This window comes from Takifugu flavidus, chromosome 20, assembly GCF_003711565.1.
Source record: "Takifugu flavidus isolate HTHZ2018 chromosome 20, ASM371156v2, whole genome shotgun sequence".
In the NCBI taxonomy this organism is placed as follows: domain Eukaryota; kingdom Metazoa; phylum Chordata; class Actinopteri; order Tetraodontiformes; family Tetraodontidae; genus Takifugu; species Takifugu flavidus.
This window is the reverse complement of record NC_079539.1, coordinates 486,078-501,755: the sequence shown is the minus strand read 5'-3', so window position 1 is coordinate 501,755 and position 15,678 is coordinate 486,078. Positions and strand designations below refer to the sequence as shown.

The following is a 15,678-nucleotide window of genomic DNA, read 5'->3' as shown; positions in this document are numbered from 1 at the left end:
GCTGTCGATGCGTCTGAATTCATGATGTTATAGTGGAGATCTCTCTCTCACACACACACACACACACACACACACACACACACACACACTCGCTCTGGGTGGAACAGGCAGGGTGTGAGTGCAGCCTGTGTTATCATTCAGTCGCCCACCAGTGCAGCAACACACTTCCTTGGACACCTGTTTCTCCGGCTCTTTCAGCTCTGTGAGGAATTTGCATCTCAAATGGGGTAAATTCCCACAGCGCCGTTCCAAAACGCCACGATCGGCGAGCTGCCTTTGCTCCCTGAATGGAGTCTCACACAGGCCGCCGCCTTCATCATTGTCTTCCTCCACGAGGTTCAGCTGCAGTCCAACCGCGCTTCATTTAATTTAGCCCAGAGGCTTGCAGCCTGTGATGTGAATGTTGTTTTTTAATTTATGATGAAAAATATTCAATCTGGGGTCAAGTCTCCCTTACTGGACTGGTTATAGTGGGACAGAGAGGCTAGACAGGCTGGTTCTACTGGGATGTGGAGGGAAAAATGATCATGTTTAGGTATTCTCCTGCTTTTATAGCTCTCTGGTTTAATGTAAGGATTTAATAGCACCCCCCTCCCTCCCCCATCTGTCCCATGTGGGCATGGGCTCCCTCATCTCAAATCCTGGACTGTAAGGGGACACTGGCATTATGGAACCTGACCCAGACGGCCGCCGTCTGAAGAGTGAAACTCCTCGTTTTCACACTTGCACGCAGGAACACGATCTCAGGGTGTAACGACACTGTTATAACGAGCATATTAGAGGGGAAAAACTCAATTTTCTGCTGCTGAAATCGTTCATTAGAAGGGGTTATATTGTTTTCATAAACTGGTGAGGAGATTCATTTAGATCCATTCTTCCGGAGGGCTGCAATAATAATGCAAATGCTGCAACATTTTATTTCACCTCACATGTTTCCACATATTTAAAGTGCATCTGAATCTTTTGTTAAAACTAAAAGCGCCCCCTGGTGGCCGTTACATTTGTCCGGAAATTAGTTCATTAAGTGTTTTTGTTTTTTTTTAAAAAGGAAATTACTGAAATGAAAAAAATCTCCATATTTCTGTGTAAAGAGTTTCCAGTTTTATTTGTAATAAATATTCTCCACACATGTGACCTCTCCTAAACTTTGGGGGCATCAGCGAGGTGGATAATCTCATGACAACATATGCATGAAGCATCAGGGAGATTATAGTCTGGCTCGAAAGCTTCTCTAAGGCTTTGGGGTAACTGAGGGTGTTCCTGACTGATACCCTTATCCTGCCACCCCCCCCCCCCCCCAGAATGCCCCATGCCCAGCATGGGGATTAGCAGGGTCAGAGGTCAACGGAACAAACAAAAACACCTACCCAATAATAGCAAATCAGCTGTTTCAGCAGTCTGGCTGCCTGTCTGTGCAGAAGTTGAGAAAGTGCACGTGTCTGACAAATGGCAGAAAAAATCCTGTTTATGTTGAGTGGAAGGGGGCATCGTGGCCGCCACCGCCGCCGCCGCTTTACTTTTCCAGGTTTAAAGGCTCGAGCTGGCGCTGCTGCACGCGTGGGACAGGAAGCAGAGTCAGAGTGGAAGGCGTCAGGGGTCGGACAGATGCCGGTCGAGTGGACGGAGGACAGGATGCGCTCGCCTCCTTTTATGGTTCTCAGGATGAACAGTAGCCCCGATGAACCGAGATCCACCGGGGGGATTTTGGGAGACAGCGGTTCTGATTTGTTGTCAGGAGTTATAAGGCACACCTGTTTGCTCCTCTGGGGGGATCCCCTCATCGTTTTTATGGCAAATGATTCATCAGACGTGTGATTTATGACTGTTAGAAAAACAGAAAACCTTAGATGATTGAGCAGCAGAGCTAAGGCAGTAAAACACACCAATGGGTTTATTAGCTAATTCTATGCTAACGTTCTAGCAGCAGTCACCGTGTCCTCGGTCCTCTTGGTTGCAGTGGTTTTGGGGTCAGTCCGACTGCTGGTGAGGTCATAAATAACCTTCCGATCGGGTTTTTATGTGTTTTTTCCCGCTCCTGCTTCACCAACGCGGACTTCCTGCAAACGTCTTTTTTGGTTTTGCAGGCTTTGCCTCCTCTCGTCCCGGGCAGGTGTGTAACCAACTCTAAACTGTGCACGCGCCCGAACTGACCGAGACTGTTTGTGTTTCATGTTTATCTCGTCAGCAGGGATGTTTGTCGGCTCGCTGCTCCTGCGCCGCGCTAATCTGTGTTGATCTGAAGTCACTTCCTGCCATTGTTGTGTCACATCCCCGCTGTCTCCCCTCTTCCTGTCCATCCAGTCCTCTCTTTCCCCATCAAGGAAGCCAGGGAGGATACACGGTAGGGTGGTCGGCAGGGCTGAGAATGTGTTTGTGTGTGTGTGTGTGTGTGTGTGTGTGTGTGTGTGTGTGTGTGTGTGTGTGTGTGTGTGTGTGTGTGTGTGTGTGTGTGCTGTGGCACTGATAAACCCGGGCCACACACATGTGGGCCAGGGTGCAGCAGCAGCATGTGCAGTCTGATAACGGCATTAAGGGTGATTTGGCTCTCTTGGATTTTTGGATCCATAAAGGCTCAAAGGGGAAGTAAAAGTCCCGTTGGAATGGCCAGAACACCCCCCCCCCCCCCAAATAACCGAAACGTCCGCATGTGTGAGAAAATAGAGCAGTGACCTCAGAGGTTGTTTTAATTGAGACTGATGACAAAAACATGTGCGCGTCAGGCCCTCGGGTTTGAGGTTACAATAGCTTATTGTGTTCCCGCCGCTGCTGTCATGGCTGTTACGGCCACGGAGGCACTGGAGGATCACGGGGTGAGTTTTTATGCACGTGTGCGTGTACGTCTCCTGACCTTGGAACCAAAGTGGGGGGCTTTTGTTTCCGAAGCGCCTGTGAAGTCAGGACAACCATAAAACCGAGCCGAGCAGCTCGCGTTACACGCGGAGGAGGGCCGGTCCCGCCGCTCGCTGAAGGCGCCGCGCTCGCCGCGCGGCCTCAGATGCAGACAAACGCCTGTTTTTAAGCTGCAGAGCGGATCCGGTTGAAGATAAGACACTTGCTGGCGAGGAATAGAAGGCGGGGTCTGAATTTCCTGGAAGGCGTCACCTCGAGTCCACTCTGTTTTGTTCCCTTTGACTGAAACTGTTCTCACTTTTGCATCAGAGCTGACCGGTCACACACACACACACACACACACACACACACACACACACACACCCTTCACTGCTGACCTTGAGCGTGAGTCGGCGCTATGTATAGACTAAAACTGGGTTGGATTTCCCCCGTCCGCTCTGCACATTCGTGTTTGATAAATACTTCTGTTTGGCTGCAGCAGGACGACGAGACAACAACAATAACACGAAAGCGGGAAGGTGTGCGTCAGCGGGCTCCTCCAGTCGACTGGCGAGCACAGAAAGTGGACGCGCACGTGTACCGCTCGCTCAAAATAGCCGCACATCGAGCTCGCAAGAGCGTGGAAACATCTTGCAAAGTGCCATGCGTGTGCGCTCGGTGGGGTCAGGGCAGCACGCTGCTCGTATATTTAGATACAAACTCAGCAAAAGCCCAGAACGGGAGCTCCTACGTGACTTTTCTAATGTTCCTCATCGGGGTGAAGGAGCTGAACGGAGGCCTTCTGTCCGGCATTCTGCCCCCAAGGCCGGAATGAGGTCGTGCAGCCGTGACAGCTCAAGAATTGTGCCTATTAGCCCCTCTGAAATCCATCAAATCCATTTAAATAAATGTCTGAACAGGAAGAGGAGGAGTAGGAGCACCAGCTAGGTCCCTCCAAATGACCATTTCCCACATTCCCATCTTCAGCCGTCAGTTGGCTCCTTTAACTCGGCTAAGAAATCTGACCACCAGGCAAGAACGCAACCCCCCCCCCCCCCCGTACTGGCCATTGTCGCTGCTGTGCAACGTTATATGCTGCCAGTGAGTTTCAGCCACATCGATAATGCAAACAAAAAACATATAAAATGCAGCAACAAATCTTCTTAAGCTGCATTTTAGACCAAAGGGCCCATCAGTTGTGAGGGAGGTGGCAGGGAAGTGTGATATTCAGTCATCTGAGCCATAAAATGAGTGTTCCTGTGTTCCTGGGCCCCTGCCTGCTCATTCTATCCTGTGTGACGGCTTCACGAGACACTGAAACAAGAAAACGCCGCACTGCTGCACTATTCTGGGCGTTTAGAGCCAAGAAATGGAAATACTGTTGACGCTCTTTCAGGGTTCTGTCCACGTGTATCTTCCTGATCTGGCATGTGCCGGTTTATCAGAAGAAAACAGTCAAAGTCGGTGTTTTGATGGGCTGCGCTCGGCTTGTGTGTATCGGCACCACTGGAGATAAAAGTCCTGTCTTCAAACATCCGCTTGAAGGGGACCAGCGCGAGGAATCACAATCCTGTCGCTCGTTAGCTAAGAGCAGATGGAATTTCAGCAAAAATGGCAAATTGTTGGTGATCAAAGCTCACCTGGACTGGTGCTGTCTGATAAAGACCATCTTCTCCTGTGAGCCGAGTCCAGAAATCTGCTTAAGAACCCGTGTGTCTCTTAAGAGAAGAACAAATATGGACTTGAGCCAAGGCAGGGTTCATTGTGCTGACCTGGACTTGGGAGTGGCAAATTAGCATTAGCAGCTAGCATGATTGTATCATAGTATATGCGGTATAGTAATAAACCACAAGGCATCTGCACGGACCCAGTCAGAGCTGGTTTATCTATGCAAACGTCTGTGAAGACGGACCAAAAAGGTGTGAAGTCTTCCCGTCGTGGCGGCGTTGGGGCCTGACAGGCCGGCGTCAATCACCTGAAGGGACATGTGGAGCAGACGGCCGAGGGCCAAATGCTCCGTCGGGCCGCAGGCGTTGACTCTGACGGCACTGGGAAGATAAAGAGGGAGGATCTGATCCATTTAAAAAAGGGTGCCAGTGTCTCCCCGAGGGGCCCGTCTGCTGTCGGGCCCCTATCAGGTGACGTGTGTGAGGTGGCGAATCCTCAGATGAGCTTGATGGGCACAAATAAAACCTGGAGGAACCAGCTGTCTCAGGAGAGGAGGAGGTGTGTGTGTGTGTCCATGGGTGTGTATCTGGTCTGTGACAGCTTGGCACACACATCAAACAACTGTTGGACCCCCACCGACTCTCACACACCTACCTCAAAAACAAGGACACACACACACACACACACGGGTCGGCCGCACTGATTCGGCGCTGCGAGCGTCACCACAAGAGGCTCATAAAGATGCAGAGTCAGAAGATGAAAGAGGAGCTCACGCTCGCGCTGCCATGCCTGTGTGTGTGTGTGTGTGTGTGTGTGTGTGTATTTTGAGAGCCTCTACTCCTCTATGACATATGACTCATCACTGAGGGATGAGATGATGGACGCGTGAAAAGGCCTCGGTGAGGGATGAATGGGGGCCAAGGAGCTGCAGGAATGTTGAAGGGCCCCCACTGTGTGTGGTTTACAGCACAAGGCCACACATGAGGGGACAACGGCAACAATAACAACAAGCGTTTGGAGACACAGGAGGACAATTAAGCAGAAAATGACAAGCTGGACGCGGCAGAAAACAGCGGGGCCGATTGCAAGGCGTCACTCCAACGGGATTAAAAATAAGAAGGGTGGGAATTTCCCACAAAATCTCCGTCTGCGGGGCACAAATACAAATATTGGTAATTATTATTATTCAAGTGGGCGACTTGGTGACTTTCAGGATGTTTTTTGCTCCAGTGTGAGTTTTAATGTCTGCAGAGAAGCTCTAAACAGAGCTCAGGCAGCAGATAGGAAGCCTTCCCTGATTCACTCCTCTCTGCTCCTTTCCTGTTCAGCCAAGAGAACAATCAAGCTCTCGGGTTGGGGGGGGGGTGACACCCAAATCACAATCGGGCCGCGCTGATCCACAAGCGTCACAACAATCTGACAGCAACAAACAGTTCCTGTAAATGAAATTAGGGTTTAAAAAAAGGGCCGATTAAAACGAAAATAAAGCGGAGGGATTAATTGGGCCGGAGGCCGGAGATGAGCGGAGGCAGAGATGGAGGGTGGAGGAGGGCGAGAGCGGAGGAAACCACTGTTGAGTGATGCAGTAGTTGTGTCTAAAGGCTGCGCGTCCTGGCGCCACTGCTGCCACTCGCTGAGAGACGCAGCAGCCTGAGCTGTCCCACCTGGGCCCCCGCCTTCTCGTATGTTCTGTGTGACGGCTGCAGGAGCCACTGAAACAGGAAAACTCTGCATCATCGGCACTGCTGCTCTATTCTGCCCGTTTAGACAGAGAAACCGGTCAAAGTCGGCGTTTTTTATCTGTGCAAACCTCTGGAGACAAGACAAGACAAACCTCACTGGACTGAACACACCCTCCAGATGAAACTAAAATAAAACACAAGTCATTTCCTTTACAGCTAGAGGAGGTTATGGTGTCGTTAAGAGACTAAATAAAATGTGTGTCTAATGAAATATGCAGTTATTAAAACCTTGTGAGTCACCAGTGGGGCTAAATGAGGAGCGCTAAAGGTCGTTTTCACAACGTGTCTTTCTCCTTGGCCACCTCTTCCAACACGATTCTCCCTTTCTTAAATGCTTCTGATGTTACCTGCCAGCCTTCTTCTGACCCACTATCAAGATAATGGTGAAGTGTAATCAAAAACTGCGGTGGATTTTTATACGCTGTGCTTATTTTAGGGCTAAATCAGGGCAGCCGCCTCTGTTTCTGCTTGAAATGTTGCTTTAAAAGTGACGCGGTCTTTTAAGGTTTTAATCGGGCGTTTCATTCTTGGGTCATTTTGTCGTAGTTCTCATTCATGTTGCAGCCGCGTCTTTATTTGTCATGTGTTTCACCTTAGAAATGCAAACGAGGCAGAGCTCAGGTTCAATTCATATTAAAATAAGGTACTTCATGAAACTTGCCCAGACGTGACTCACGGTTCTCTGTTCAAACATGTCCAAGCATCTTTTCCAGTGTCCCTTATAGTAAAATGATGCAATTATATAGGATATTTACTGTATAGATAGGAGGTGTAAAAAGGTAATGAGATGGAAGTGATCAGGAAAATGGAAAGAAGAAGATCACAGCAGGTTCTGAGGACTCAGGACGGGTTTGATGAGGCCGACTTTGTGTCATCCAAAAAAAAAAAGTTTAACCCAAAAGTGACAATTAACATGTTGCATTTTCAGATTTTCTCCCATGTAATAAGAGGTGCGGTGTCACTAAAAGTAGTTGTTTCTCTTAAAGATGCTGCAGAACAAACTGCAGGTCTGTCCTTATCACATTAGAGCGACTCTCTCCTGTTATTATATTTATGGTTATGATATTATCCAAAGAAAGACGGGAAACATGGGCACAGTGGACGAGTGCCTTCTTCAGAGCAGAGGGGAGGAAGGCAGAGTGGGAGGGGAGAAGGGGAGCTGAGGGGCCGTCCTGGGAGGGTGGAAGCCTGGGGGGTGGGTATATAAGGTCAGGCTGGTTCACAGGCAGCAACAGACATCGGTGAGCTGCCAACTGCTGTGGATCTATCTGTCCCGACTGAACCAGAGAGACGAAATGGATCCAACCGAATCTCCGTACGAGTACTACGACTACGAGGAGACGGAGAACTCCTCCATGTGTGACTATTCTGAGTGGTCGCCGTCGTACTCCGTCATCCCGGTGCTCTTCATGCTCATTTTCATCCTGGGCCTGTCTGGAAACGGGGTGGTCATCTTCACCGTGTGGCGGGCCCAGGGTAAGCGGCGGGCGACAGACGTCTATATCGGCAATCTGGCCCTGGCTGACCTCACCTTCGTGCTCACGTTGCCTCTGTGGGCTGTTTACACCGCCATGGGCTACCACTGGCCCTTCGGAGTGGCCATGTGCAAGATCAGCAGCTTCGTTGTCCTGCTCAACATGTTTGCAAGCGTGTTCTGCCTCACCTGCATGAGCTACGACCGCTACCTGGCCATCGTGCACTCCCTGTCCAGCACTCAGCTGCGTACCCGGGGACACACGCAAGCCTCCCTGATGGTCATCTGGCTGCTGTCTGTTCTCCTGGCTGCCCCAACTCTGATCTTACGCACCACCAAACACGACGCGACCAGCAACCGCACGTCCTGCGCCATGGACTTCAGCCTGGTGGCGACCAACAAGAAGCAGGAGGTCCTGTGGATCGCCGGCCTCAGCATCTCCTCCTCCCTGCTGGGCTTCCTCCTGCCGTTCTTGGCCATGATGATGTGTTACTGCTTCATCGGCTGCACGGTAACACGCCACTTCAACACGCTGCGCAAAAAGGACCAGCGGAAGAGGAGGCTCCTGAAGATCATCACCACGCTGGTGGTGGTCTTCGCCGCCTGCTGGATACCCTTCCACGTGGTGAAGAGCGCTGACGCTCTGTCCTACCTGCATCTCGTCCCTGACACCTGCGCCTTCCTGCGCTTCCTGCTCCTGGCTCACCCGTACGCCACCTGCCTGGCCTACCTCAACAGCTGCCTCAACCCCTTCCTGTACGCCTTCTTCGATCTCCACTTCAGATCCCAGTGTCTGTGCCTCCTCAACCTGAAGAAAGCCTTGCACGCCAGCCCCGCCGGCTCCTTGTCCTCTCAGAAGACAGAGGCTCAGTCTCTGGCCACCAAGGTGTGACAGTGCCTGCACGCTTGGGAGGTGAACAATGCCGAACAATGCAGGTAAAACAGAACTTTGGAGAGCCGGGTACTTACTCACAGATCATCAGTCCATCTCAGAGCGTCACCTTTGGATGACTGATAGTGACACTCGTGGTTTCGGGGTCTCAAGCCCACGTTCAGGGTCTGCAAAACTGAACTACTTCAAAGGACCAAGCGCCATCCCGTTTAATGAAATAGGCGGCAAGGACTTCCAAATGACCACACACTCATGTGTTTATCTTGTTTCTCCAGTGAACATCATGAATAGAGCTCTGCCTCCCAGCAAGGCGTATTCCCCGTGCATTTGCCCCCCGCTGTTCCCGTTTTCTTTCGTAAGCACTTGAGGTGCGATTTCTTGCAGACTGACCCTGCTGTCTCGCTCTGTAGTATCACAGCCAGCAGGGTTACACGTGTGTGTGTGTGCGTGTGTGAGTGTCGGATGTGTGCCAGTCCGTCAGAGGTGTCGGAGATAAGAGTGTTGTAAGGAGAGACGGAGATAGCGGGAGGTGGGGTCGGGAGTCGCAGACAGACAAACAGATGGCAGCTGACAAATGTTTTCAGGCTGGTGGAGGGCCCAATTAATAGGTGACCACTGTGGCAGTCTTCAAGAGTGTGTGTGTGTGTGTGTGTGTGGGGGGGGGGGGTGTAATGCATTTTGAGAATGACTATGAATTCAACCATGTTGTGAATGCACATTGTTTTGATGTTTAATGATTTTTAATTAAAAAAAAACAGCTGCTTTGTAAAAAGACAAACCTCCTCTCTGTCTGTGTCTGTTTGTCCGTTTCAACGTCGGTGGAATTTAGTTTTCACTGAATGTGCGTCTTCCTGTTGCCGCATTGCTGAGGGGAGGCAGCCCCCCCCCCACCACCACCACCTATTGTGTTTGGCAGGGTCCGAATCAAAGCACATGTCTGCAGGAAACGCATGCTAAACTTCTTCTTCCCTCCCTGGGAGCTTTTGCTTGGTCGCACTTCTAACCCTCTAAAGTGGATCAGCCACAGGATATTTGAGAGTCTGAAGCCCCTTTTTTAAAAGTTCACTACCAAATTCATGACATGAGAGCATCTTCTGCTCCATGATTGACGACTGGCTGATTACAGCAAACAAAGACGTCGGGCTTCTGAGCTTTAAATTAGAGTGATTCAATTTGACTGTAATGAGATTTTTACAGGATGTAATCAGCAACAGAAGGAGACAGAGGGATTGGACTAATCCCTGGCCACTGATTTGTAGCGGGAGTCCACGACCAGTAATACCGGCAATGGTTTCGCCTCCAATTAGCGCCCTGTTTCCCGTGGTGAGCACAGAAAAGCTGAGAGTCCTCCTTGAAGGAAAAAGGCATCTGTGTCCTTTTTGTCGGACAGGTGAACATGTGACAATGCAAACAGCTGCGGCAACATTCATTCTGCCTCTGTCATCACCATCTCAGCACTATTTAATCACAGATGAGCCACAACACACGCATTCAAGCCGGATCTGGGTGGGAATACCCCCCCTGTTTTCAGTCCTGAGGCCTAATTATGACTCTCAGTGGCCCTTTATCACTTGTAAATTAGCTGAAGGCAAAATTACAATTAATTGCATTTATTAATGATCTTGTACAAACTCTCTGGTGCATTCTTTTTTCCATTCACAGTTTCTTTTTTAAAAGATGACTTGCCACGTTATTCTCCAGCTGTCCGCGCTCAAGTCGGGGCCCGCTGTGAAAGATAATCCTGACAGATTATTTTCATGAGTTTTCAAGTTTTACGAAGCTGATCAGATCGTGTTACGCAGACTTCATGGCATGAAATCTGCCAAAGCTGCCAGAGAATAAAAGGGGGATTTGTGCCCTTTGATATGTACAGGCCGGGCGTTTGTCTAAGAGAAGTCTTCAGAAATGATTACACAAATGTTTCAGTGTAGTCCGGTGTAATAACACAGAATCTAAACTGGAACCAGTTTTGCCGTGAGAAATCCTGAGTGGTGTAAACTGTCTTGGCTCAGCTCTAACAAGACCCCCCCTCTGGACTTATAATGTATCAAAATTGTGTTTTGGTCCCTTTTTGGGTTAAAAAAAAAAGGAGAATTAACTTTCCAGTGTGAAAAAAAACCATTTGAATGAAATTAAATTAAAGGAAAACTTTAATTTGAGCTATTTAACTAGAGTTCTCTCTGTCTAACTTGATACTTGTGATAAATGAACTGTTACTTGTCAGGAGCGTTTGTGATCTGTGGATGTTGCGCGTCCACCATCCCTTCACCATTAAATATATAAAACAAGTGTGTTCCTGTCTTAAAGTGAGCCTCAATGGCCCAAGGTCAGCTGTGGAATCTTATTGTTGGGGTCTGCAGCACAATAAAAGGTCACACCCGAAGTCTCCTCTGAAACTGTTTCATGTTTATTCAACGTGTGACGTCTATCAACTAAAGGCAGAGCCGAGAGTGGCGAGTTTCTACGGGCCACCCGCATTGACCCATTCATTGTCAAGCCAAAGAAAGACAGATGGCCGTTTCTTTTGTCTTGTTTTATAAATCAGGCACACGCACCACACACCTAAGCGCTCGTCCGGCTGTCATAAATCTGCAGTGATATTCTAGGTGGTGCAGAAAATAGACAGAGGAAGTCTGCTCACAGTTTCACCTCCATCCGAACAATGGAGGCCCAGCAGCGCCATCGTGACCCACATCTGCCTGTAGAGGGATGGGTGGAGACGCCGACCCCTGGAACGTCTTGGAGGACCCTCGGCTTCCTGCTGCCTACTGCTGCTGAGCTCCTGCTGGCAGAGTCCCAGGAGGACGACAGACCTCACGGACAGGATAGGAGTCAGCAGGTCAGGCAGGAAAGGCAGAGGCTGGGCAAAATAAGTGTTCCTGACCGGGGAAATCCTGCCTTTCAGAGGCTTCTGTTTGCTCCGGGAGCTTCTGGAGAGGTGAATCCTCCATCTGAGGTCCACAGCTAGAATGTTGACCTTTTATAAAAAATATTCTCATACTTGACGAAAAGCGAAGATAGCGAAATTAGTTTTGTAAAGTGGAAGGACAAAAATACCTGGTTACATACAGTATGTGCCTGATATAGTGTGTGTTTCTAATGGTCACGACACCAACCAAAGCTAGAAATCTATCATTTAAATTGTTTTCCCCGACTATTTTAATCTAAAAATGTCCAATTTTTTTGAGGTTTTGTTACAGTTTGTCCCTCAATAAATGTGCAAATGACAGATCTTATACGTGAAGAGGAAAAGAGGAAAAAACAGGTGTTCTTTTCTTCCTCCCCATGTCATTTCGACATGTCAGACATTTCAAAGGCATACATCGTTAGTGGAGACACGTCGTTTCCGACAGCACAAACACCCCCCCCCTCCTCCAAAAGCACGGAAGGGCCCAAGCTTTGGATGACACCGGATCTAGAGTGATGTGAGCCTCAAGCTCATCCTCTCTGCAAGGCACAAAGTGCCCCTTCATCCTCTCCTCTATCCTCTGTATTGTGCATCCTTCCCCCTTCGTCTCTAAATGGATGTCCTGTCGTCTGCAGGAGCGTTCGGGCCAATTCAGAGGCTCAGCTGTGCTGATTTCAGGCTTGCAGGTAAATAAAGTGGTGATGTTGTTCAGGTAGGTCACTCCAGTTATTTCAAGAAATGAGTCCGTGGTATGAATATTTCCATATTTGGATCCATCTTCATCCTTCCAAGCTCTCGCTGTCTTCAATTCAGCACAAGTGCCTCAGCTGCCATACATTGACAGGAGTACTGAGTAAAAATTCTTAATATTTCAAGCTTTCATATTTGGTATCGTACATGACAGACAGAGCAGCTGTAACAGCTGCAGCATCACATACATTAGTGCTAAAATGTTATTCCTTGAACATGGAAATATGTAGTAGGGACTTAGGATCATTGGTTACAGCATAACTTTGAATAATGGTTGACCTGCTTCATTTTAGCCGTTACAGATCTTTTTTGGTGATTAAGAAGGTCATCTGTCAGTAAATCTACTTCGGGATGCTTGCAATCACATTTTGGGAGATGAAACAGCCGTTGCACTTGTTAAAGAATTAGTAGCTCATCTGTTTAACTCTTTTCTAGTAGATTAAAGGTTGATGAAGTAACTCACAATGTGACCTCTGTCCATGACATCTTCCAAACAGGTGGCATTTTGAAAGGAGTCTGAGGGACAGGCACCCAAAAAGAGATCTGGAATTATGCATACTGAACAAGCATTCATGCAGATGATGACAACAGTCCAAAGAAGATGAAGAACATCTCTGTAAAACTTAATTTATTCTCTTTTTGTGTGGCAAATTACACAAGATGAATAAAGGGGCTTTTAATGTTGGCTTTACAAAGAGAATTGAGCTTCTTTTGACTACCTCAAGCCTCACAAAATGAGTGCTTCCTAATCACTAGTGGATGAATGATAATGAAGAAAAACTTAAAAATAGAAAAGGAACAAAGATTCACTTTATTAATTTAGCGATAGATCAGAAACTATGTAAATACTGACCCCTAGCGACAATAACCGCTATAACAAGACAATGACCAGCTAGTGGCCGGAACTTTAGCGCAACGCTATTTGTTCGACGGAATGATTATGAGGAAGGACCACCGTTTGCATAATACGCGAAGGGCCACATATTTATCTATTTTATCTCAGTTATTCGTTTCGGTCAAATGTATTTCTTCTTTTGCTTTTATCACAAATGTTTGATGTCTTTCAAATATTGCCTGTCTAAACTGTATTTTGTCTTGCTCATTGTTTTGACATAAAAAGTTTGTTGGGGAAGTCGTAATAGCAACCGCGCGTGCGCAGAAGTGATACGAAACACAGGTTCCGGTGATCAGGCAGACGATCGTTGAACGGGTCTTATAAATAAGATTTAAATTCCATTTTCTTCGCGGTTTGGTCTGTTTTAATCCGCATGTTGAGTCGCAGACAGAAGCGGGTGTGGAGGTACGTGGAGGAAGGTAAATTGCTTTCTCTGAAGTCGTACCTCCGGAAGCACCGGGACCTCGACGTTAACTTTTGCCAGGGTAAGAGGGAGAGGAGCCCTCTGCAGCTGGCCTGCTCCCTCGGGGACGACGCTGTTCTGCGGTTGCTTCTAAAACATGGAGCCGATGTTCTCCAGAAGGACCGTAAGGGGGACACAGCCTTACACGTCGCATGCAACAGGGCTCTAAAATATGGGCAAGCAGGTAAACGAATTTGTTCAACACAGTGCACGGCTTTTTGTCTTCCTTATATGAATGGAATTTAAGGAATATTTCAGGAAATGTTTATAATGGGCCAAGGAAGAGCTCAGTAAATCTTGGTGATATACCGGATTCAGGAATGTTTTTTGATATTCCAAAGATCAAAGCCGGGGGGCTTGATCATCAAGCACCTTACTATGCTACACAGTATAATTCAACTCTGGGTGTAAGGCTCAATATGACCTGCTTTTTTATAAGTACAGCAACCTTCATTAAAGGAAGACAACTTGCATCTCTCCAAGTGCCTTGATTCTCGTTTTTCTTTGTTGCCCAGCTTATGACGACCTGGTGGTGCCATTAAAAAAGAGCTGTCCAGAAGCCTTGAGTGCTGTTAATAATGCCGGAGTCACACCAGAAGATCTTCTGACCTGGATTAAGAGCAAAGAGGTGACATTAGACGCCTTGACACAGTGTGAATATTGTTCATCTGGCCAAACATTGTTGCCAAATAAATTATAAAGCAGTTGAGAAACCAGAACTAGGAATGACAATTGGTGAATAACCACGGAAATTGTAAAATATACAGACTTTCTTATGTTTTAAATTTGACAGGCCAACTAAAATTGAAGAAGTCTGATGTGTTTTCATTTTCCTCAAGGCCAGAGTGTTAGAAATGTCCCAGTTTGGTTTTCCATTTTACGGTTTGCAGTTATTGATTCAAGCTTGTATCTGATTCCTTTCTTATTGCTCTTCACAGCCCACAGAGAATACGAGCAGTAGTTCAATCGACCCTGAGAAGGAATGGATGGATAAAGTTTTTGGTGAATGCTTGGATGAGTTCTGCGAATCCTTTGGAGTATATGACGGTAAATCAAAGCCTTTAATCCCTCATTTTGATTCCAGCATTGCACTTTAACATTCTCTGCTTTTCACAGCGGATGATTTTCTTCCCGTCGACGACGATGAAGAAGACTTCGGGGATTGGGCGGATCGCATCAGACAGGAATATTTTAGTAAAAAAAATGCCGAAGCTCAGAGATGGGCGGCGTCATCTTCTGGATGGAAAAGACAGAAACGCAAAGAAGAGAGAGCCAGAGAAGAAGAAAGCCACCAGGAGCTTCACAGGAGGTTGCAGAAGGAGCACGAAGAGTATTTGAAACGTGGAGCCCGGAAAGAGGAGGAGACTCGGCAGGCTAGGAAGCGCAGGTATGAGGAGGGTTGTGCCGCCACCTTCCATGGGGGCCCCTCAGCAGGCGGCGCCAAGCTGAGCTACTCCGACATCCCCTGGCCGGCACCACGAGGCACCGTGAAGGAGATGCTGGATGTGATGCTGTACGGCGTGGACCGGAAAGACCTGCCGACGTTCCGGAAAGTGCTCCGGAAGCAGCAGGCACTGTGGCACCCGGACAAGTTTGCTCAGCGCTGCGAGACCCGGTTAGAGGAGAAGGACCGCCAACGGATCCTGGATACAGTCACGGCTCTGTCACAGGAGCTCAACAGCCTGGCCCAGAGTCTGAAGGATTAACAAAAAATTAAAAAGTCTCATCACAATTTCTATTTATTTTGCTCTTATTTTATTGATTTATTTTTTTTTAATTGTTTCCTTTAAATTAAATTATCACCATCCTGGTTTGCATAGATGTGACCTTTTGTGGGCTTCTTCAATGTGTGTTTGAATATGTAAAAGAATAAACATCCACCAGGCAAATCTGATCGTAGTAATTTTTTAACCCCTGTCGAGAAATTATGCGCGTTAAATTTTAAACACGACGCCTCCAGTGAACCATCTCCCACACAAAGAGCGGATGGTCGGCCTACTTTCAGCCATGGAGAAGAATAAAGAAGACGCGTTGGTTGCCAGGTTTGGTAGCCATCC

General features: G+C 48.0%; 2 protein-coding genes across 2 annotated transcripts; both read left to right on the top strand.

Moving 5' to 3' along the window:
• Window positions 1-7,462: 7,462 nt before the first annotated feature.
• LOC130517566 (apelin receptor B-like) lies at window positions 7,463-10,988 on the top strand. Its single transcript, XM_057019523.1, has one exon. It carries the CDS (start codon window positions 7,535-7,537, stop codon window positions 8,603-8,605), a length of 1,071 nt encoding a protein of 356 aa, XP_056875503.1. The 5' UTR covers window positions 7,463-7,534; the 3' UTR covers window positions 8,606-10,988.
• A 2,220-nt stretch (window positions 10,989-13,208) lies between these two features.
• Window positions 13,209-15,510, top strand: nfkbil1 (nuclear factor of kappa light polypeptide gene enhancer in B-cells inhibitor-like 1). Its single transcript, XM_057019522.1, has 4 exons — window positions 13,209-13,805; window positions 14,137-14,249; window positions 14,560-14,668; window positions 14,738-15,510. Exons 1-4 carry the CDS (start codon window positions 13,532-13,534, stop codon window positions 15,325-15,327), a joined length of 1,086 nt encoding a protein of 361 aa, XP_056875502.1. The 5' UTR covers window positions 13,209-13,531; the 3' UTR covers window positions 15,328-15,510.
• The last annotated feature ends 168 nt before the right edge of the window (window positions 15,511-15,678 follow it).